The sequence below is a fragment of the Erpetoichthys calabaricus genome, chromosome 8 (assembly GCF_900747795.2).
Source record: "Erpetoichthys calabaricus chromosome 8, fErpCal1.3, whole genome shotgun sequence".
Classification (NCBI taxonomy): Eukaryota; Metazoa; Chordata; class Cladistia; order Polypteriformes; family Polypteridae; genus Erpetoichthys; species Erpetoichthys calabaricus.
Window position 1 is genome coordinate 4,558,146 of NC_041401.2, and position 24,334 is coordinate 4,582,479.

The following is a 24,334-nucleotide window of genomic DNA, read 5'->3' on the forward strand; positions in this document are numbered from 1 at the left end:
AAGCGACAACACGAACAATTCAGCGGCAGCCATCATCTCACATGCAGAACCATAGGTGAAGGGCTTAAGCATTTCACTCTTCTAGTGCTCCTGTGTAGTATAATTATCTCCTGTACTGTCATCAGTCCACACCTTCAACCTGTGCCAGTCATTCAATACATAAGACACAATGTTCCTCTGGATATGAAGAGTGAGCCTGATATGGCCGTGTAATATGTAACACAGAGAATGGAAAAGGCAGGCGCCATCTCCGGGCATGGAAACCACTCAGTAAGTGACAGTTCTCTGATCGATGGTGATCACCTCGATAGACATGTTAATGGGGGTATGTTTGGAACGATAAAGGAAATGGGTACCTGAACAATGTAAACTAAGTCTAAAATACCTACACAATAACTATAATCGTAATAAATGAACAATAAAACAGTGGAGAAGCTGTGGATTAAATAAAAAGGCTGCAGTTATCAGCAGGGAGACGTGAATACCGTGGCAAAGCAAGCAAGGAAGGGAATGAAGAGACCGTAGGGACAGATGGCCTTATATAGGCAGGCAGCCAACTACGTGGGGATGGAGGACCCAACAGCACCTCACACGGCGACCGAGCTGCAGGCTATGGACGTATATATGTATGTAAGTAGGATTCAGTTAGCGTTGGAAGCCCGTGTACCAAATTTCTTGAAGATGGGCCCATTAAGTAACAAAGACCGTTGGAAAGTTCAATATGGCGGCCGACAGTGGCGTCATACCACCGAAATAAGTATGTACATCGGTTTTGGTTAGCACAGGGAAGCCGCCTAGCAAATTTCGTGAAGATGGGGCCATAAATAAGAAAGTTTAACATGGCGGACGTTGTCAATCGTTATGACCGTCACGAGTAGAATTTCGAAATGAAACCTGCTTAACTTTTGTAAGTAAGCTGTAAGGAATGAGCCTGACAAATGTCAGCCTTCTACCTACACGGGAAGTTGGAGAATTAGTGATGAGTGAGTCAGTGAGTGAGGGCTTTACCTTTTATTAGTATAAATTTGTGTTTTCCAATGTCGACCAACAAAAGCCGAGGTCAGTCACTAGGAGACGCAGGAGATGTCTTACGGCACACATGCTCGACTCGGGTGCACTCGAGTGTCCTAATAATTTAAATTACAAACATCGAAGGAGCCCACTGGGTTTTCCTGGTGTATCCAATTAATTGCCGCCACCGCTAGAAGTGAGGCCCACCACCTTCTGTGAGTACCCCAGCTAATTATCATCATGTTAGATTAGCAAAGTGACACCCTGCATCCAGCAGATGGCAGCAATGCACTATTAGCCCTGATTCCGGTCTGCCATGGTCCAGGAGAAGACGACGACAATGACGATGATCGTGGCAGTTCATTTGAAGGCGCTCTGCTCTTGGTGGTCCTGTAAGTGTTGTAGTCTTTGTGATTTGTGATTTTGTTTTTAGGTGGCGGCCCTAAACAGACAGAAAAGAGACGTCTGAGTCACAGCTTCGACGGGAATCCTGGCAGAAAGAGAACAACCCAACCAAGAAACGAGCCACACGGCTGAAAACAGCAGTGCCAAGAATGTAGGAGTTTAACGTGGCTGGAGATGTTAAGGATCCCCTTGGAAGAGGAGGTGAGTCCATACTGACCCCTGGAGGAGGAACCTCCAAGCATCACAGCTGGAGAAGTGCAGATGCCATGAGGGTCTCGAGGTCTGGAGGTCCCCAAAACTACAATCAAACGCCAAGACGTGTGAGAGGATTGTGTGGAAAAAAAAGCCACGGCTGACGTCAAACTGCAAAAACTCCAACACCTACAGCTGGCCAGATATTGCCGGAACTTTCTATGGGACGAACGTCTAAGGTCAGATGGGACAGAAACAGAGCCACAAACACCAGAGGAGGGTTTGGTGTATGGGGAATATGCAAAGTACCCCATGCCCACTGTGATGAATGGTGGGGTTATGGAAGAGGAAAAGCGCAATTGAAGCCACCAGCATTTTAACAAGGTGTTATACTATGTGTTTTTTATTTAAGTTTAATATCACTGTTCTGTGTGCCCACTGTTATGGATTCATTCATACAGGCAGACCAAATATGGTACACAGGCACAGTATCAGCATTTAGAATTGCCGAGCCAAGCACAGGACAAGAGAGACACAGACAACTGGAAAACTGAATGGTCAGCCTAAAGTCAGACTAGTATATTTCTGTCTTCTGTCAGCAAAAATCTCTTTCCTTGTTGGGAGAACGGGAACCGTATGTGGGCATTGTGCTATTCCTGAATGTTTGAAGGTGGGGTTTGAGTACTTTCCTGCCCTTGTTTGGACCTGAAGCCAAGAGCCTGCACATGGAGAACCACTATATAAGAATGGACACCTATGGCCAACACTTTGAAGCTTCCGGGCGGAAAAGTATGTGTTCCGTCCGAGGCCGGGCAGAAGATTATGTCTTCTGTCCGGCTAAAATCCTTTCAGCGTGGCGACAACAGATGACGGACTGCACATATCAAGTCTCCTGCATGCTTGATATGTCTGTCATAAGCTTCCCGTTTGTAATACCACGTGAAACCGTCAGTAAAGAGCTAAATTATCCTTTTGTTCTCGTGTAATCTTTTAACCATCATATTGCATGCAGGGGAGGGATAATACCTTTTTATTTAAATTCAGGTTATTAAAACGCCACAATTGAAAAAGAACACATTTCTAGAGAGCTAATACCTCTCTTCTGGAAACACAAGGACATGCAAAATCAGAAAACGAGGTCCGATGTAACATTTAACTTTAGACTTTGCTCTCCCATAACAATCAGGATAGAAGAAGTCAGATTTATTTTAACGAGGAACCAACAACAACAGCAGCACCATTTACTTCTAGAGCACGTTTTCATACAAATGATGGAACTTAATGTGCTTTACAAGATGTTATGGTGTATAAAATCTACAAGTTATTCTCTGTATTTTTATTATTATATTTTGCTCAATCCCAACAAGATGAATTCAGATGTAGGAGGCATTATAATAAAAAGGCATATCCTCTTCCCTTACACCTCACTTTTATAACAGTTGTTCACAGCATAGTGCTAAATTGGTATTACAGCCAGGGAAAGGAAGATTGAGCCGATACCTCAAGGCTATTGATGACTTTATGGATGGACATCTGGGACAACAATTTGGTTTACAGCCTGGGAAAGGAGGACATGAGGCAATATCAAAAAACGTTATTATCTGGGAAAAGATGGATTAAAGAGTTTGAGCAAAATTCATCCATCATATTGATTGATTGTTGACTTCAGGAAGACAAAGGCTGTCCATCTCCCACTCAACATTGATGGCGTCACAGTAGAGAGAGTGAAGAGCACCAAGTTCCTAGGTGTTCATATCACAGAGGACCTGTCCTGGACCAAAAACACCAACTATCTTACAAAAAGAGCCCAGCAGCGTCTTTACTTCCTGCGACGACTGAAGAAGGTGCACCTCCCTAAACCCATACTTACCAACTTCTACAGAGGCACCATAGAGAGCGTCCTGAACAGTCTGGTATGGAAACTGCCATGCCTCCGACCGCAAAGCCCTTCAGAGGATTGTGCGGACTGCTGAGTGCATCATTGGCAGCTCACTACCCAGTCTGCAGGAGATCTACACCTCACGCTGCCTTCATAAAGCCACTAGCATCATGGCTGACCCCCACCAACTGTTTACTTCTCTTCCATCTGGAAGACGACTCTGCAGCATCAGGAGCAGGTCTGCGAGACTGTGCAATAGTTTCTTTCCCCAAGCAGTCCGGCTCCTGAACACCATGCTGCCCTCCTCCACACTGGACTCTGTACTCCACACACTCTCTGGATTACATAATACTACTTAATACTGTATATGTTTTTTAGTTTTATATATACAGTGGTGTGAAAAACTATTTGCCCCCTTCCTGATTTCTTATTCTTTTGCATGTTTGTCACACAAAATGTTTCTGATCATCAAACACATTTAACCATTAGTCAAATATATCACAAGTAAACACAAAATGCAGTTTTTAAATGATGGTGTTTATTATTTAGGGAGAAAAAAAATCCAAACCTACATGGCCCTGTGTGAACAAGTAATTGCCCCCTTGTTAAAAAATAACCTAACTGTGGTGTATCACACCTGAGTTCAATTTCCGTAGCCACCCCCAGGCCTGATTACTGCCACACCTGTTTCAATCAAGAAATCACTTAAATAGGAGCTGCCTGACACAGAGAAGTAGACCAAAAGCACCTCAAAAGCTAGACATCATGCCAAGATCCAAAGAAATTCAGGAACAAATGAGAACAGAAGTAATTGAGATCTATCAGTCTGGTAAAGGTTATAAAGCCATTTCTAAAGCTTTGGGACTCCAGCGAACCACAGTGAGAGCCATTATCCACAAATGGCAAAAACATGGAACAGTGGTGAACCTTCCCAGGAGTGGCCGGCCGACCAAAATTACCCCAAGAGCGCAGAGACGACTCATCCGAGAGGTCACAAAAGACCCCAGGACAACGTCTAAAGAACTGCAGGCCTCACTTGCCTCAATTAAGGTCAGTGTTCACGACTCCACCATAAGAAAGAGACTGGGCAAAAACGGCCTGCATGGCAGATTTCCAAGACGCAAACCACTGTTAAGCAAAAAGAACATTAGGGCTCGTCTCAATTTTGCTAAGAAACATCTCAATGATTGCCAAGACTTTTGGGAAAATACCTTGTGGACTGATGAGTCAAAAGTTGAACTTTTTGGAAGGCAAATGTCCCGTTACATCTGGCGTAAAAGGAACACAGCATTTCAGAAAAAGAACATCATACCAACAGTAAAATATGGTGGTGGTCGTGTGATGGTCCGGGGTTGTTTTGCTGCTTCAGGACCTGGAAGGCTTGCTGTGATAGATGGAACCATGAATTCTACTGTCTACCAAAAAATCCTGAAGGAGAATGTCCGGCCATCTGTTCGTCAACTCAAGCTGAAGCGATCTTGGGTGCTGCAACAGGACAATGACCCAAAACACACCAGCAAATCCACCTCTGAATGGCTGAAGAAAAACAAAATGAAGACTTTGGAGTGGCCTAGTCAAAGTCCTGACCTGAATCCAATTGAGATGCTATGGCATGACCTTAAAAAGGCGGTTCATGCTAGAAAACCCTCAAATAAAGCTGAATTACAACAATTTTGCAAAGATGAGTGGGCCAAAATTCCTCCAGAGCGCTGTCAAAGACTCATTGCAAGTTATCGCAAACGCTTGATTGCAGTTATTGCTGCTAAGGGTGGCCCAACCAGTTATTAGGTTCAGGGGGGCAATTACTTTTTCACACAGGGCCATGTAGGTTTGGATTTTTTTTTCTCCCTAAATAATAAAAACCACCATTTACAAACTGCATTTTGTGTTTACTTGTGTTATATTTGACTAATGGTTAAATGTGTTTGATGATCAGAAACATTTTGTGTGACAAACATGCAAAAGAATAAGAAATCAGGAAGGGGGCAAATAGTTTTTCACACCACTGTATATATATATATATATATATATATATCTTGTGTACTGCACCTTTTGACTCTGAAGGATGATATTTCGTCCCACTGTGTACTGTAAGTATATTGTTAGGATGACAATAAAGCTCTACTACTACATATTGACAGCCAGCCAATCAAGTGCATGGAACATTCATGTGTTGTGAAGCCACGGCATGAAACTTGAGAATAAATATGCCATATGTGAAAGCAACATCAGAAGAAGAAGAGAAACAGCAACAACGGAAGAATGACGTCAGAGAAGACAACAAAGACACGTATGACCAGTTTTGATTCGATCGTCAGTTAACATCATTTTCATGAATGTTGATTGCTAAATCACAAGCCGCCTGCGACATTCACCCTTGTCATTTCTGCTTTTTTTGTAAGCCTTTTCTAAAGACTATATATATCCAGACTTTCCTATCAGTACCTGTTTTCTATTATTCTTTGTTCCAGTGATATTATTATTATTCTTGTAATAAATACCATGCTGCTTTTAACTTTCTATGCTTTGTCTTAATGTCTATAGAGTGATTGAAATAATTAGTTAGATTTCTTTGAGCACCTGGTGCAGCCGGAGATTTGCCATACGCTTTGTGCTGCGAGGTTGATTAAGGCTGAGGGTGAGAGCTCCACTCAATAGTAAGGGAACAGGACGTCAAGAAGGTATTCTTGGCTGATGAATGGCCGATAGTCAAGAGTGCTGAGCCTTTGTATGTTTAAATGTATTCTTGTAGACCACAAGTAACATTTAGGTCTGAGATATCATTAAAACATCGTATGTTGTTCGTGCCGATAATAAGTAAGTCTCTTGAAGTGCTGAAAGAGTGACAGGGTGTGTTTTTCCTAAAGCACTTGTGTGGTTTAAAGTGCTAACAGTTAATCAGTGTGTGTGTGTGTGTGTGTGTGTCATTCATAGGGCACTGTTGTGGTTAAGGTCTGTGTGTGTGTGTATAGCTATGTATGTGTGTGTTCATCTTAAAGTGCAACAGTAGACCAACCCGATAACAAACTTGACGAGAACACTTACCCTTGAGGGAAAACAGGTGAAGGGTAAGTAAAGGGAAATTCTACGATAATACACAAGATGAAGAAAGAAAAATATAAAAATATTAGGCAATAATGAGTAACAAAGAATAAAGTAAAGTCCGATGGCCAGAGGAGACAGAAAAAGAAAAAATCTGCAGGGGGTCACGAGACCACCCAGCCCCCTTAACATAAATGATCTCAATCAGTCCTCATGGTTTTCAGGCTTCACATGGAAGAATTAACGTATATACTCACGTTTAAGTTCTCCCACCGATTGATTTTACCGTATAATTTACGATATTTTATAATGTCGGTCATATAAGTTGAATGTAGAAAACTCACACTATTGGTCCAAGAGATTATGACATGCTAACGCCCACCTGAGTGAGTAACCACGGAGCACACGGCCTTTTCTTTTCTATGTATTGTGCCTACGTGACCACGCGGTAATACCTGAACTATTCTGAAGCGACATTTGCACTGATTTGTGTGTTTTTGTATCTCACACCCTCATACACTTTTATCGTAAGAGCATCCCTTATCTACGATGGAGCATTCAATCAGAAGAAAATATGAAGCTGGTTTTAAATTAAAAGTCGTTGAAGTGGCGAAAGAAATTGGTAACTGTGCTGCAGCAACAAAATTCGTAGTGGGTGTGTTTGTGTGTGTCCTGCGGTGGGTTGGCACCCTCCCCGGGATTGGTTCCTGCCTTGTGCCCTGTGTTGGCTGGGACTGGCTCCGGCAGACCCCTGTGACCCTGTGTTCGGATTCAGCGGGTTGGAAGATGGATGGATAAAAGTGCATAACGCTCAAGAGCTGCGCCAGTCAAAAAGCCGGAATAAATTTAGGAAATCCTCAGCACCCTGACCAGAACGAAAAGTTGCAAAAGAGCCGAGTATGCAAACTGTACGTAAAACTGGTATGCTTTGGACACGTTCGGAGTGACCTTTAAACTGCTAAATTGTGAGCACATACTATGACAATGAGAGATGCCCAAAACTGGCGGGGCTACAGGAAAGTAAGATGGCATCATGGCATTACAGGGAAAAAGCTTGAATTGTTCTCAATTTACACTTGAAACAAAAACCACTGAGAAAATTGTGATCTGCGAGTTCTAAACCCCCCTAAATCAGTGCACAGACTCTTTCAGTGCTATGGTGGACCCATACCGGGCCGGGAAGCCATAACAGGACAACATGAGAACATGAGTCTCTCTAATCGCACTCTGATTGGTCCATGCTTATTTCATGGCCCTTCCCTGATTGGCTCCTGCTCATCACGACTGGCCACCCTGTCTTGATGTGCTGCCTACCTGAATGTGCCAGAACTGCGTCTGGTGAAGTTTGAATGCTGCATAAGGTGCGTAAAAAGCAAATTAGTTACCCCCCTCACTATAGTTCTGCAATAAATCCTGTGGCCGGTGGCGTTACCACTGCAGTGAAAAAGTCAGAGCCCCGTGAAAATCACATTGAAAATAAATGACAGCCTCTAATCAGTCGTGTGGATTTACAGTTTGGTCCACACAAGAAATAGATAGATAGATAGATAGATAGATAGATAGATAGATAGATAGATAGATAGATAGATAGATAGATAGATAGATAGATAGATAGATAGATAGATACTTTATTAATCCCAAATACCAAGAGAATCAAAAGCAAACTAAATGCATTCGACGGGCATCACATCGGCCCAAATACAATTCACCCACGAAAATGCCCCACGTGTGGCTGAGCTGCTTATTACTTTATTTTATGTCAGACAGACTGAGCAATGATAACCAACAGCCACACTGCATTCTGGGAGTCTAGCAATGTTCTGTTTCAGCCGCAGTTCCACCCCAGCTGGGGTTCAGTTCCTGGTTTTGTGTCCTTATTGCTCATTTCTTTATTTATTTTATTTATGTCAGTGTTACTTTTGTGAATTATGTGCTTTATTTATTCCTTGTTTTGATTTACTATCTTAGGTTTTGTTTGTCATGTGACTTGTGTTCTGTGGGTGGTTCCCCAAGAGGCGGGGCCACCTGCCAATCACTGCCAGGGACTGCCCTCAGCCCTAGTAAAGGGATTTAGTGATTTTTAACTCTTCATTCTCCATATACAATTCCTTGTCCTTCTTCGTATACGCCAGGGTCTAGGGTCAGAGTGCAGGGTCAGCTATTTGTATAGGGAGCGCCCCTGGAGCAAATGCAGGTTAAAGGCCTTGCCACTCTATTTTCTAGCCCCACCTACCCTGCTGCCAGTCAAGTTTATAGTCCCGCCCATCCTTCTGTCACTCTAGTTTTTAGCCCCACCCATCCGGCTGCCACTGTAGTTTCAGCCCCACCCAGCCTACTGCTCGCCAGGTATCAAGCCCCACCCATACTGAAGGAGACCCCCCAGCGGGCCCTGACGGTTGGTTGTACTCACGTCGGAATTAAAGCGCAGCTGGCAGATGTTGCAGGAAATCACTTGCTTTTTCTTTGGGGGAATCGACACTCCAAACGTGTGGTTAATCACAGCCTTTTGTACAGGATCCATCTGGAAAAGAAAAAGGGCAGGGGGGCAGAGTCAGTAAAGAAGAGCGGGCAACAGGGCACTGTGATGTCCTGGGGTGCCCACAGCCTTGGCATCACCCGTTCCCAGGATGTCAACAGTCATGAAACCGAGGATGGGCTAAGACAATGAGGACTCAAAACAAGCAAGATTGGTGCAAATGTGCAAAAAAGCAGCGTCCAATAAATTAAGGGCACGGCAGTCGTCTTCCATAAGTAAATAACCACAAAATAATGCAATAAAAAAAAACACATGCTGGTCAGGGGAGATGACACCAAAACACCAAACCGGGGTTAACATCAAGTCTAAAATCTCAGAGTTCCACTCGGGTTGCTCTTCTCCATGTGTCTCTTTCTCCCTCGTCTTCTCCCCACTCACCCATCAGGGTCTCTGCCATCATTCTGGTCAGATTTTGGGTCCTCAAAGGCCTCCAGTGATTTCTTTTTTTTTTATTGTTAGGTTCGCTTCCAGAGTTGTCAGGAGTGTGGCCTCTGGGCTTGGGACCCCTCCGTCTAAAAGGACACCCATGGGTGCTGTCGGGTGTGCGGTTACCGAATCTCTGAAATATTTCAAGTTGATCTTTGTGTTCTTTTGACCCTCTTCTTCTCTCTGCCGCGATTATTGTCTCCTGTATTGGACTCTGTTTTTTTTGTATCTCAGTAGTTTATCTGCCAGTTGGCTGACAGAACAAGAGTGGTCCTCCACTTCCAGCTCTCGTCCCACCAACTTCAGTCAGTCACTGGTGGGACATACACAGAGTCACAGCCTCTCCATTGTTCTGCCACTTGTCTTTGGTCCGGCAGGAGTTACCTGGAGCGCTGGATCACTCTCACTCCTCGCGGGACCACCTAGCCTCTGGTCCATCACACACACACACACACACACACACACGCACACACACACACACACACACACTCTCTCTGTCTTTCCTCCCTCCATCTACTCATCCATCCATCCATTTTCCAACTCGCTGAATCCGAACACAGGGTCACGGGGGTCTGCTGGAGCCAATCCCAGCCAACACAGGGCACAAGGCAGGAACCAATCCTGGGCAGGGTGCCAACCCACTGCAGGACACACACAAACACACCCACACACCAAGCACACAATTTAGAATCGCCAATCCACCTAACCAACATGTCTTTGGACTGTGGGAGGAAACCGGAGCGCCCGGAGGAAACTCACGCAGACACGGGGAGAACATGCAAACTCCACGCAAGGAGGACCCGGGAAGCGAACCCAGGTCTCCTAACTGTGAGGCAGCAGCGCTACCCACTGCACCACTGTGCCGCCCTCCATCTACTCAGGTTCTTTGATATCATTCGTGGGTTCAGGTGTTTTGTTTGACAACCAGCGGAGTGTCAATAAGGAACAGCTCAGCTGATTGCGCTTTCCCACAATATCAAGCAAACAGCGCGTTTCCCCACCGAATACCCCACAGATGTAAGACTTTGCCTGAGCCACACTGTTTCTACTAAAATCCTGCGATGCCACGGACCCCAGCCTCACTTCAGTGCAGGCAGATGCCATGTCACCTGCACACAGATGACCAAGCTCTTCAGACACTGTCCTCCTCATCTTATGGCTGTCCATTATCTAGTGTGAAGCCAACCCGGACACAGACAGGCAGGACACCAATTTGCCACACACAAGCTGACAGAGATGGGAGTAGATTCATACCTGGTGGCATGGATCGTGGACTATCTTACAGACAGACCTCAGTATGTGCGTCTCGGGAACTGCAGGTCTGACATTGTGGTCAGCAGCACAGGAGCGCCGCAGGGGACTGTACTTTCTCCGGTCCTGTTCAGCCTATATACATCGGACTTCCAATACAACTCGGAGTCCTGCCACGTGCAAAAGTTCACTGACGACACTGCTATCGTGGGCTGAATCAGGAGTGGGCAGGAGGAAGAGTATAGGAACCTAATCAATGACTTTGTTAAATGGTGCGACTCAAACCACCTACACTTGAACACCAGCAAAACCAAGGAGCTGGTGGTGGATTTTAGGAGGACCAGACCCCTCATAGATCCCGTGATCATCAGAGGTGACTGTGTGCAGACCTATAAATACCTGGGAGTGCAGCTGGATGATAAACTAGACTGGACTGCCAATACTGATGCTCTGTGCAGGAGAGGACAGAGCTGACTATACTTCCTTAGAAGGCTGGCGTCCTTCAACATCTGCAATAAGATGCTGCAGATGTTCTATCAGACGGTTGTGGCAAGCGCCCTCTTCTATGCGGTGGTGTGCTGGGGAGGCAGCATAAAGAAGAAGGATGCCACTTAGCTGTTATCATGCCGATCATGTCTCCACCAGTTTGGATTTGCCGTGCAGCTGTGCCTCTGAAACTCCACAGGGGAACATCTCGCCATTAATGTGTTGATGCTTCATGGTGTTCATTATATAACAGGGAAAACTCCTCATTCGTTTGTTTGTCATGCCTGGACAAACCGGTGAGACAGGCAGGCTCTATTGTAGGCACAGAGCTGGACAGTTTGACATCTGTGGCAGAGCGACGGGCGCTGAGCAGACTCCTGTCAATCATGGAGAATCCACTGCATCCACTAAACAGGATCATCTCCAGACAGAGGAGTAGCTTCAGCGACAGACTGCTGTCACCGTCCTGCTCCACTGACACACTGAGGAGATCGCTCCTCCCTCACACTATGTGACTCTTCAATTCCACCCGGGGGGGTAAACGTTAACATTATATAAAGTTATTGTCTGTCTGTATACCTGCATTGTTGTCACTCTTTAATTTAATATTGTTATTATCAGTATGCTGCTGCTGGAGTATGGGAATTTAATAAAGTATCTATCTATCTATCTATCTATCTATCTATCTATCTATCTATCTATCTATCTATCTATCTATCTATCTATCTATCTATCTATCTGTCTATCTGTCTATCTATGATATAGTGCCTTTCACATCTATCTATCTATCTATCTATCTATCTATCTATCTATCTATCTATCTATCTATCTATCTATCTATCTATCTATCTATCTATCTATCTATCTATCACACACACACAGAGTTTGTTTTCAGGACACAGTTATCAAACCACAGGGCATAACACAATCCTGTCTTGCCGCCAGTCCTTCTCAGGTTTTGTCCTTTTCCTCCCAACTTTGGCCATCACAGTTAGTGACCGTCCCCTTTTTATAGGAAGCACTCCAGGTGCCCAACGAGCTTCTTCCGGCAGCACTTATCGGGTGTGGCAGAAGTGTGGCCAAATAGGGCCCTGAAAATATCCATGCGCCCCCTGGCGTTGGCCACGGGCCCCAACAGGGTTGAACTCCCATGCTCATGACCCATGGTCCCGCTGGAAACCTTGGGGGCTGCCTTGTGTCGGCCCTGGGGGAGAAACTGTCCTGGTAATACTCTCTTCCCCTGATCCTTGTCCTTCCACCCCAGGGAGTCCCCGCCGCCCGTCACACCAGCAAACCCCCTGCACACGATGACTCCAATGTCACTTTCATATCTCCCAATGAGGCTTCAGCCCACCTCACATCACCTGACCTGTAAGGAAGAGTTAAAACTCACAGTGCAGGTCGGGGTCACTCCAGGCCTTACTAACTCCAGGACTACCAGACCACCAGCGGCCACAATCAGTTACAATATGAAGATCCAGAGAGCACAAAAGGCATAAAGTGCCTGCAAAAGGCAATTCCATTTCCAAAATGGAATCCAAAAAATGGTTGGAAAACGGGGCAAAAAAAAAAAAATCTCTAGAATCCAGAAAGATCAAAAAGGCTCAGCGGAACGCAAGAAAACACGCAGACACCTGAGCGCATTCAAGAGGAACAGACAGGACGTGTGCGTTAACCCCACCCACCTTCATAGTGCAGAGGACAGCCCCCTGGCAGTGATGGACAGGTGGCCCCGCCTCTGGGGGAACCACCCACAAAACACACAGAGCATAACACAGGTATAGACAGACAAAGACAAAGTGAAATACAAAGAATAATACAAATAAACAGAAATAAAATGAACGCAAACAAAAAGAAATTCAAAACTGAACATCAAGACAGCAGAAAACAAGGAACAAGGAGCCCAGGAATCCTGACAGGAACACGACATGTTCAGCCCTGGCCCTCCCGCCAGCCCCCACTGAAGCCCACTGTGACAGAAACATTTAATTCTGTGAAACCGTGAAATTAAATTTGTTGTTTTGCCCATCACACAAAAAACAGACGGGAACAAATAACGAATGATGGCTGATGGGTGGCGCCCCCTACTGCTCAGAACTTCACTTGTCACACACGTCTGCATGGGTGGCAGCTGAAGGGCTCAAATGAGGGTAATTAATTATACGCCAGACCAGGGGATGGCAGGGCACTCTGATCCTTTCTCTTTTTAATTGGCAGACCGGCCAGGATTCAATGACGTCACTTCCTGTTCCGGCCCCGATGACATCACTTCCTCTGCCTGACTTTACAGCCGCCATGTTTGCCCGTCTGTCTGTCTGTCTGCTCGTTTTTTGGACTGAGATCTGTTAGGACCAGTTTGATATGAACCAAACCTTCATCTTTGGCAGCCATACTTCAAGTGTCTGGGCAGCTGGCCCCAAACCTTTTCCTGTGTTGTCTGAATCCTCTCACATGCTGCATTAGGAAAACTGAAACCTCCAATCAGAAGAAGCTTGAAGAACACAAACGTGGACAGACTTGAAAATGAAAAAGAAGAACCAACAACCGTCTCAGAAATGACTTGAAACTGACAAAAGTCGTCGCCGCAATTCGACGTTTACCGGGTATTTAATAAAAGTCAGACTCGGAATTTGGAGTTCTGATTCAACAGAATATCTCAAATAAGAACACAAATAATGGGAGGACCTTCACCTCATGTCTGGCTGCTCTACCTTTAGAGCTTGTAGTCAGTCACTTCACACAAACGGGGACTCCTGGAGGTTTCCATGATACTTGTGTCACCTGTCCCACTCGTCCTGAGCAAACGGCTCCGGCTGGATCAGGTGTGAAGGTGAGGGGTCTTCTCCAGACAGCATGTGTCAGGTTTCTCCATAGACATTCGATGGGATTCAAATCAAAAGGCAACTTCAGGCCAGTCCCGATGTTTAGTTCTTCTTCGTCATTCTCTGGTGCTCTTTGCTATTTGTTTTGGCTCCTTATCCTGTTGGAGGGTCCACGAGCTGCGACTGAGACCGAGCACCCTGACACCGGGCAGGACCACAACGTCTTGATTAGCCTTGAGATTTCACCCTTCATGTGAAGCTTCCTCCATGTTTCACAGTAGCTATGGTGGTCTTTTCTTTGAGAGCTTCATTATTATGTTTGTGGACACAGAGCTGATGTGACTTGTCAAAAACCTCCAGCTGGGTCTCATCTGCCCAGAGGACCTTCTGCCAGAAGCACTGTGGGCCATCAATGAACATTTCATCTTTTTCTGTGGAGTCCTCCTGGGTCTTCTTCCATTGAGCCCATTGACTGTGCACTCAGACCCTGATGGACCTTGGAGTTCAGCTGTTGTCTCTTTTTGAATTTGTCCTTTGCTTTTTGTCTGTCAGTTTTCGATTTTCCTTTGCGGCCGCGTCCAGGTAGGTGGGCTACAGTCTCATGGACCTTCAACTTGTTCAGAAGTTTGTCCTGTTTGGAGATGGTGGTCTTCTAGCCCTTGTCTTTCATTTCCTTTCTCGTCTCCTCAGACGACTCTCTGCTTTGCTGTCTCTGCTCTGGTTCAGTGTGGGACACACGATGACACCCAGCAGCGGAGTGACGACTTTTTTCCATTTAAATCGGCCGAATGACCGACTGCACAATTGGAGATGAGTGTGAGATTTGAATTCACGGAAACATCTGAAAAATCCTTCAAATCCAATGATTGACGATCTTCTCCAGGGGTCCCAACAGACGTGTGCAGGCCATTTGAGAATCTCTTTGCAGAGGACGCCACACTCGAACTCTTTGTCACACTTGCTTTGCTTTACTCGATGACACGTCAAAAGGGTGCAGGTATGCAGGGGACAATGGCTTTTTATTTTGTCACTTTTCAGGGGGCACACAACACTTTTTCAAAAAGCTCTACGGGGGCCCACCAAATTTGTCCCCATCTGTATATAAAAATAATTCAAGGTGCTGGATGTGACAATCTTTTTTTTTTTCTTTTTATAACATATGGGCTGGTAAACAAAAGCGAGACGGCCAAAAAATGACACCGATGAGGTGACGCTTCAGAAATGGCAACAAGCGTGTGACGCGCAATAAAAGGCGCGACGTCTTCACAAGTATGCAGATGAAGACAATGCCTGACATGCGATATCCGAACACCCCAACTGACGCGGGACGTCTCGCTGTCCTTTTATTTGAAATGCTCAGGATGTGCTCATCAAGAGACACTCCAGCTATGTGACACCTCAGACAGCAGACGCGAGGTGACTTAACAGCAGGCGGCGGGTGTCATTCAGACCGTGAGCCCCCCGCTTCCTCTATATGTGTGAAGCACACAATGCCCACTTTAAACAGCACACATCCCCCCACACGGTACCAACACAAACTTAATTTAATTTAATATACTGTATTGACAAACATAAAGAACATAAACACTCACTGAGCCAATTAACAGGCACACCTGTGCACCAATCAGCCAATCACGGGGCGGCAGCACAATGCAGAACAGCCTGCAGGCTCAGATCAGGAGCTTCAGTTCATGTGCACATCAGACCCCCGAAAAAGTGGCATCTGAGTGGCTTCACTTCTAGCGGGTCGCTTTGAGTCGCTCCTTATATACAGCGAGGAAAATAAGTATTGAACAGGTCAACGTGTCTCTCAGTAATGGGGCTACTACACCAAATGTCAGTAACAACCCAAGTAATCCACACATACAAAGAAATCACAGCTGGATCCGCGGAGACCCTTTCCAGCGCATTGTGCAGAAGTTCGCTATTGACGTCGTCCTGTCGAGGAGAGACGAGGGCCTTTGTAAATGAAATGCTCCAAAACGACGTCCTCTCGCTGACTGACTAGACTAGACTGACCCGCAGACTGCAGGACGCCCAAGTCACTTGGTCCCAACTTCGATCCTACCAGCATGGGCTGCTCAGGTCGCCGGCGCCACGGGTGGAAGACACCATAATGCAGACTGAACGCAGCAGCTGCTTTCGCTGTGACCATCCGGGACATCTGGCTCAGGGGGTGTCACCTCCCACGTGCACAAACGGTCTGGCCAGGTACGCGGCTCAAACGTCTCCCCCCAGGACGTTCAGGGAGGACAATTTTAAGGTCTCTATTACACTGGCCGGACGTGAATTCTCTGTGCTGGTGTACTCTGGAAGCAACCTCTGTGTAGTCTGCCATGATTTGCTCCAGAAGACCCCCTTATAGGACCACAGACCAGGTGAACATTTGCTGTGTCCATGGAGACATTAAAACAGACGAGACCATATTACACCTTCTGAAATTTATAGGGAACAACTTTAAGGTTTGCACTGCCATGTCAGACACTTCACCGTGGCCTCTTCTAATAGGGAAGAGCAATGCCCTCTTCCCATGGGTCTTGGCCACCTGCAGAGCGCCTACCCTCTTAGTGGATAGAGAGGGGCTCACCACTGACAACGTCAGTCAAGGAGCCGGGTTTGAAACTGAACTGGAGTTGTCCAGAGAGGTTGGGGACAAATTCCAAAGTGAGCACCCGGGGCAGCTGGCAGACAACCTTCCCAAACCGGTCACCCACTATGGACCCTGACGAAATAGCAGTGGGCGGTGAGCGCAATGCTGCATCGGGCACAGAGGAGGCAGAGACTGCCATTCAGACAGATTTTAAAACACCACATTTTTTAATTAAGGATGGTTTCCTGTATCAGGCTTGGATGATGGGTGGATCGAGCAGTCGGTGGTGCCAAGTGGGCACAGGGAGACAGATTTAAAAATTGCTCACAGTCACTTTTTGGGGGGTCACCTCGGTGCAGAAGAGACGAGGGAATGCATTTCGAAACGCTTTTACTGGGTGAATATGGGTCGGAACATGGAGCAATTCTGTAAGGTCTGTCCCGACTGTCACAGAGCCACCAGGGCACCCCTTCTACTGATGCCCATTTTAGATGTCCCCTTTGAGAGGGTGGTATTAGATACTGTTGGCCCACTTCCCAAGAGTAAAAATGGGTTTCATTATAAGCTTGTGTTAGTCGACTATGCCACAATATACCTGGAAGTGGCTGCTCTGCCACGGGCGGATGCCCAGACTATTGTAAAAGCACTCTCAGGAATGTTCAAGCGCATTGGCATCCCTCGCAAGATTTTGACTGATCAGGACACGCCCTTTATCTCTCACACCATGAAGCAACTATGCAAAAGTTGTGCGATTAAGCAGTTCCATTCCACGGTTTATCATCCGCAGATGACGACCCAACCGCCTGGGACACACTAGTGCCCTTCCTCCTGTTTGCTGTTCGGGAGACCCCCCAAGTGTCCACCGGGTTGAGTCTTTTCCAACTACTCTTTGGCCACCGACCGCACGGTGTGTTAGAAATTTTTTGGGAAGAGTGGAGAGGGATTCGCCAGACACCTTGAGGAGGGAGATTGGTCGACCGACTCATGTCACTGCAGGAACAGATTTCCAGATTGTCCTCTATTGTGGTGGAACATCTTCAACGTGAGCAGCTCATCTAATTATGACAAGATGAGTAAACTTTAACAGTTTAAGAAGGGGGATCGTGTACTGGTGTTGATCCCGTCAAATCCGCCTAAATTTCGGGCCGAATGGCTATGTCCAACAGTCATAGAAGAGGGTATGTACCCTGTGAATTACAAAGTTAGGATCCCATCGTTTTGTAATTTCATGAAAATTCGTATATTTAGGAAAACCATTTCAACGACCGACACTTTACCGGGCCAAGCTTCTTAATCGCAAATCTGACATCCTCAGAGTGAACACTTGCACAACAACACACAATAATCCCACCTCTTTGGGGAAGCTGGTCTCCGTGTCTCAGTACCTGATTGGATTTTTCGTGTTTTCTGTTTTAGGTCTTACCTCATTTACCGAAATCCGATTGGATCTGCCACGCGATATTTTCTAGGTCCTGCCCTCTCTGTCTTGTGTGACGCGTCAGGCAGCCTTTGAAGCATCGCACCGTGCCCCGCGCATGCGCACTTCACCAGAAGACACACACACACAGACACATGGACGCACACAGGGGTTTTATTAAAGAGGATACAGGGGGTCCTCGGGTTACAACGTCTCGACATACGACGTTTCGAGTTTACAACGCTCACTCCCATAAAAACTTTAAAAAATTGAGACGTGAGTGTTTCAGCGTCGTACTTACAGACTACGTGGGTGAACTAGTTTGGTTGAATGCAGCGGAAGAATACGCAGTAATGCGGCGTATGAGTGAGCGAGTTGGAGAATGAGTTTGGTTGCCCGCGGTGTTCAGTTTGTGTTGCTTTGGAGACTTTGTGGCCCTTATCAGGGATCCTAAACGAAAGTCAGAGTCTTCAGATGGCACTGCTTCGAAGAAGAGGAAAGCCATCACAATGAAAGTGAAATTAGACACGGTACAGAGATCAGAAGGAATAAGGGTAAGGAATTTTTTTTACACTAATTTTTTGTCATTTTTTCTGTTATTACAGTACAGTATATTTATGTCCTTTTTCTGTGGCTTAGTTGTGTTTTTATGTTCTAGATTATGATTTTGCAAATGTGTTAGGATAGGTAAGTGACTTATGCTAGGGTGTGTTTCGACTTACACCAAAATTTGGGTTACATTACTGTTGTAGGAACGGAACTGTGTCGTAACCCGAGGATGCCCTGTACTAGCAAGATACCCGCGCTTCGCAGCGGAGAAGTAGTGTGTTACAGAAGTTATGAAAAAGAAAAGGAAACATTTTAAAAATAACATAACGGGATTGTCAATGTAATTGTCGTAGGCTTATTTTAGTATTGACAGTGGATTGTAAATGTTGTGTATGAGAAATGCCCATTTTTACGATGTAAGGATCTCTTTAAGGTCAACAGATCAGTCGGTCTTTCAACAGCTCCCTCTGGATCAGTTCGCAGCCGAGTGTGAAGCGTCTGGGATGGGAATCATAACCTCCAAATCCGAGACCATGGTCCTCAGCCGGAAAAGGGTGGAGTGCCCTCTCAGGGTTGGGAGCGAGATCATGCCTCAAGTGGAGGAGTTCAAGTATCTCGGGGTCTTGTTCACGAGTGAGGGAAGAATGGAGCGTGAGATCGACAGGTGGATCGGTGCGGCGTCCACAGTGATTCTGTTGTGGTGAAAAAGGAGCTGAGCCATAAGGCAAAGCTCTCAATTTACCAGTCGATCTACGCTCCTACGCTCACCTATGGACATGAGCTATGGGTAGTGACCGAAAGAACGAGATCGCGAATACAAGCGGCTGAAAGTGGCTGCAAGTGGGCAGGTACACGGCTCAAACGTCTCCCCTAGGATGTTCAGGGAGGACAATTTTAAGGTCTCTATTACACTGGCCGGACATGAATTCTCAGTGCTGGTGTAATCTGGAAGCAACCTCTGCGTAGTCTGCCATGATTTGCTCCAGCAGACCCCCTTATAGGACCACAGACCAGGTGAACATTTGCTGTGTCCATGGGGACATTAAAACAGACGAGACCATATTACTCCTTCTGAAATTTATAGAGAACAACATTAAGGTTTGCACTGCCATATCAGACACTTCATCGTGGCCTCTTCTAATAGGGAAGAGCAATGCCCTCTTCTCATGGGTCTTGGCCATCTGCAGAGCACCTACCCTCTTAGTGGATAGAGAGGGGCTCACCACTGACAACGTCAGTCAAGGAACAGGGTTTGAAACTGAACTGGAGTTGTCCAGAGAGGTTGGGGACGAATTCCAAAGTGAGCACCCGGGGCAGTTGGCAGACCTTATCATGCCTTCGCCCGAGCAAACAACCTTCTCAAACCGGTCACCCACTATGGACCCCGACGAAATAGCAGTGGGCGGTCGGGACTCTCTCTGGATCAGTTCGCAGCCGAGTATGAAGCGGCTGGGATGGGAATCAGCACCTCCAAATCCGAGTCCATGGTCCTCAGCCGGAAAAGGGTGGAGTGCCCTCTCAGGGTTGGGAGCGAGATCCTGCCTCAAGTGGAGGAGTTCAAGTATCTCTGGATCTTGTTCATGAGTGAAGGAAGAATGGAGCGTGAGATCGACAGGCGGATAGGTGCGGCATCCGCAGTGATGTCTGTTGTGGTGAAAAAGGAGCTGAGCCGCAAGGCAAAGCTCTCAATTTACCAGTCAATCTACGCTCCTACGCTCACCTATGGTCATGAGCTATGGGTAGTGACTGAAAGAACGAGATCGCGAATACGAGCAGCTGAAATGAGTTTCCTCCGCAGGGTGTCTGGGCTCTCCCTTAAAGATAGGGTGAGAAGCTCAGAGTAGAACCGCTGCTCCTCCACATCGAGAGGAGTCAGATGAGGTGGCTCGGGCATCTGATCAGGATGCCTCCTGGACGCCTCCCTGGTGAGGTGTTCCGGGCACGTCCAACTGGGAGGAGGCCCCGGGGAAGACCCAGGACACGCTGGAGGGTCTATGTCTCTCGGCTGGCCTGGGAACGCCTCAGGATTCTCCCGAAAGAGCTAGAAGAAGTGGCCGGGAAGAGGGAAGTCTGGGCATCTCTGCTCAAGCTGCTGCCCCCGCGACCCGACCTCGGATAAGTGGAAGAGGGTGGATGGATGGATCTCTTTGTAAACGACGCCCTCAGGCTGTAAAATGACCAGGCTGCTGGTCTGCTGAGCTCACTCTTGAGCATGGAACGTACAGTCGGCCATATGAGAAGCCATCTTGTGTCAAATCAATGGCGACCTTTTCTAGAGTCTGGCCCAGTGACTTACTTATTGTCATAGCGAAGCAGACCTGGTATTTGAATTTGGAGGTCAGAGGGTATGTGAGGGATGTGAGGAATAAATCTAGTCATCCGCTGAGGCAGTGCCAGTGAAGACCGTGGTCTCAATGAGGTTCTTGTGCAGAGATGTGATCTGAAGCCCTGTGCCGTTACAAAGTTTTGGTGGTTGTAAGTTTCGTAGTAACGTCATTGGTGCGCCAACTTTCAAAAGTAGAGTATGCGGAAGGCCTGCTCACAGGATTAAGAGTGTGAAGAAACATAAATGAACAGGCAGGAGTCACCAGCAGGATACGTGAAGTGAGGCAAACAATAACAGGCCTGAAGCGGTGGAGTAAAGAAAAAGGGAGCAGTGAGCACAACAAACAGCTGAGGAAAGTAAGGAAGTGAGTGAGGAGGCACACGAGCGCGGGATGACGTTAATGTATATTGGTCAGGGAGCCAACCACGTGGTAAGGTGCGGACAAAGGAAGGGGGACCGGGGGTGGCCCTTGTGCATCTCCGCCATGAAATAAATTCTCTGTTAATGGAAATAAGGAATGAAAGTGCGAAAAGGAGAGGTCCGTTCTGAAAGGTCCTTACAACGTAACGGTGAGAACCTCCAAAAAGATGACGTCATTTTCAAAAGTTTATTACGGGGCACGGTGGGAAGTGAAACATACTTAATGTTTGTAAGTACAGTGGAAAGGGTGAGCGTGGGAAATGTGGGCTTCCTACGTATATTGGATGTCGAAGAAATAGTCAGGAGGGGTTTCCCTTATTTATATATACAGTTTAGGGGGGTACACCCGTTTCCTCCCCTTGGGTGTTGCAATAGGACATGAAACATACCTATAACTTTTGTAAGTACACTGCAAGGAATGAGCACACGAAATTTCAGCTTCCCACTGATATGGAAAGTGGGAGAATTAGTGAGGAGTCAGTGAGGGCTTTGCCTTTTATATGTAGAGATCCATCCATCCATTCATCGATTATCCAACCCGCTATATCCTAACTGCAGGGTCTGCTGGAGCCAATCCCAACCAACACAGGGTGCAAGGCAGGGAACAAACCCTGGGCAGGGCGCCAGCCCACCGCAGGGCACACACACACACACACACACCCACTAGGGACAATTTTAGGATCACCAAGTCACCCAACCTGCATGTCTTTGGACTGTAGGAGGAAACCCAGGCAGACACGGGGAGAACATGCAAACTCCACGCAGGGAGGACCCGGGAAGCGAACCCAGACGGGTCTCCTTACTGCGAGGCAGCAGTGCTACCCACTGTGCCACCCTGTATAGATACAATTTAATTCTATATTTAACACGACAGTCCGTGAGCCTGTTTCCATACACAAAGCATGATTGATAACACATTTAAGATGTATAATTAAAAAAGACAGAATCCTAAGGGAATGAGACTCGTGCAACACGTCAGGATTTGTTCGCGACTCAAGTGACGAACAGTCGTTAGACTGCTTCTCGGGTTGCGACTCGTTGACGAGACTCCTGATTCGGGACGTTCTTCTGGATCTGCTTTACACATCTACCTGAAAAATGAAAGACGCTGAGGTCGTCACACATGCACTTCAGTACTCCCACTGAGCTGAGTCACTTGTACTCTCAAAACGATTCATGCCATCCCAAAAAAAGAGCAAATCCTTCACAAAGTGCTCGTCACACCTTTCATTGGGTTTATTCAGACTTGCGCTGCTCAAGTGTCTTACAAAGAGAGTCAAACGGTGTGGCCCACCAAGAGCACAGTGAGCAAAGTGAGGGTCATGAGTGAGTGGCCACCACTGTCACCACCGTCACACACACAGAGCAGCCCTGGAGAAGAATGGCAAGCATCCCACTTTGTGATCCTCAGTGCTCTCTCCGTATTTTTGCTCATGTCACACACCTTATGAGAAGGACTTGGGAGTTGTAGTGGACTCTAAGCTATCGACTTCCAGACAGAGTTCAGAAGACATTAAGAAGGCTAACAGTGTTATATAGCACCTTGATGTGTGCAGTCCATGTCCCTGGAGGTTCTGCTCAAGCTTTATAACACACTGGTGAGGCCTCATCTGGAGTCCTGTGTGCAGTTTGGGTCTCCATACAGACATAACAGCACTGGAGAAGGTCCAGAAAAGAGCAACTGGGCTGATTCCAGGGCTACTGGGGATGAGTTAGGAGGAAAGATTAAAAGAGCTGAGCCTTCACTTGCATTAGGTTTGGGTCTTGTTAGGTTTTAATTCACAATAGGAGGTCTGAAAGGTGAAAGTCCACCTTATGAGAAGGATTTACGAGTCGTAGTGGACTCGCCACTCTCAGCTGCCAGACAGTGTTCATTAGAACATTAGAACAGTCTAGACGAGAACAGGCCATTCAGCCCAACAAAGCTCGCCAGTACTATCCACTTATTTCTTCCAAGAAAACATCAAGTCGAGTTTTGAAAGACCCTAGCGTCTTACTGTCTACCACACTACTTGGTCGCTTATTCCAAGTTTCTATCGTTCTTTGTGTAAAGAAAAACTTCCTAATGTTTGTGCGAAATTTACCCTTAACAAGTTTCCAACTGTGTCCCCGTGTTCTTGATGAACTCATTTTAAAATAACAGTCTCGATCCACTGGACTAATTCCCTTCATAATTTTAAACACTTCAATCAGGTCACCTCTTAACCTTCTTTTTCTTAAACTGTAAAGTCTCAGCTCTTTTAATCTTTCCTCGTAATTCAACCCCTGTAGCCCTGGAATCAGCCTAGTCGCTCTTCTCTGGACCTTCTCTAGTGCTGCTATGTCCTTTTTGTAGCCTGGAGGCCAAAACTGCACACAGTACTCAAGATGAGGCCTCACCAGTGTGTTATAAAGGTTGAGCAGAACCTCCTTGGACTTGTACTCCACACATCGTGCTATATAACGTAACATTCTGTTAGCCTTCTTAATGGCTTCTGAACACTGTCGGGAAGTCGATAGCTTAGAGTCCACTATGACTCCTAAATCCTTCTCATAAGGTGTACTCTCGATTTTCCGACCGCCCATTGTGTATTCAAACCTTACATTTTTACTTCCAATGTGCAATACTTTACATTTACTGACATTAAATTTCATCTGCCACAAATCTGCCCAAGCCTGTATGCTATCCAGGTCCTTCTGTAATGATATAACGGATTCCAAATTATCTGCTAATCCTCCTATCTTGGTATCATCTGCAAACTTAACCAGCTTGTTACTTATATTACTATCTAAATCATTAATATATATTAAAAATAGCAGCGGCCCTAGCACTGACCCCTGTGGAACACCACTCTTAACATCAGCCAGTTCTGATGAGGTTCCTCGCAGCATCACCCTCTGTTTCCTGTGTCTGAGCCAATTCTGCACCCATCTACAAACATCACCCTGAACTCCCACCTCTTTTAATTTGATGCCCAACCTCTCATGTGGCACCTTATCAAA

General features: G+C 46.4%; 1 protein-coding gene across 5 annotated transcripts in view; it reads right to left on the minus strand.

Annotated features, from left to right (window-relative positions):
• The window catches only part of znf385b (zinc finger protein 385B), a 426,132-nt gene that overhangs the window by 44,735 nt on the left and 357,063 nt on the right, over positions 1-24,334 (minus strand). For all 5 annotated transcript variants that reach the window (XM_051930663.1, XM_051930665.1, XM_051930666.1 and 2 more), the window contains one exon: positions 8,940-9,050. In XM_051930663.1, coding sequence (XP_051786623.1) covers positions 8,940-9,050 — 111 coding nt within the window. The remainder of the gene's footprint in view (positions 1-8,939; positions 9,051-24,334) is intronic.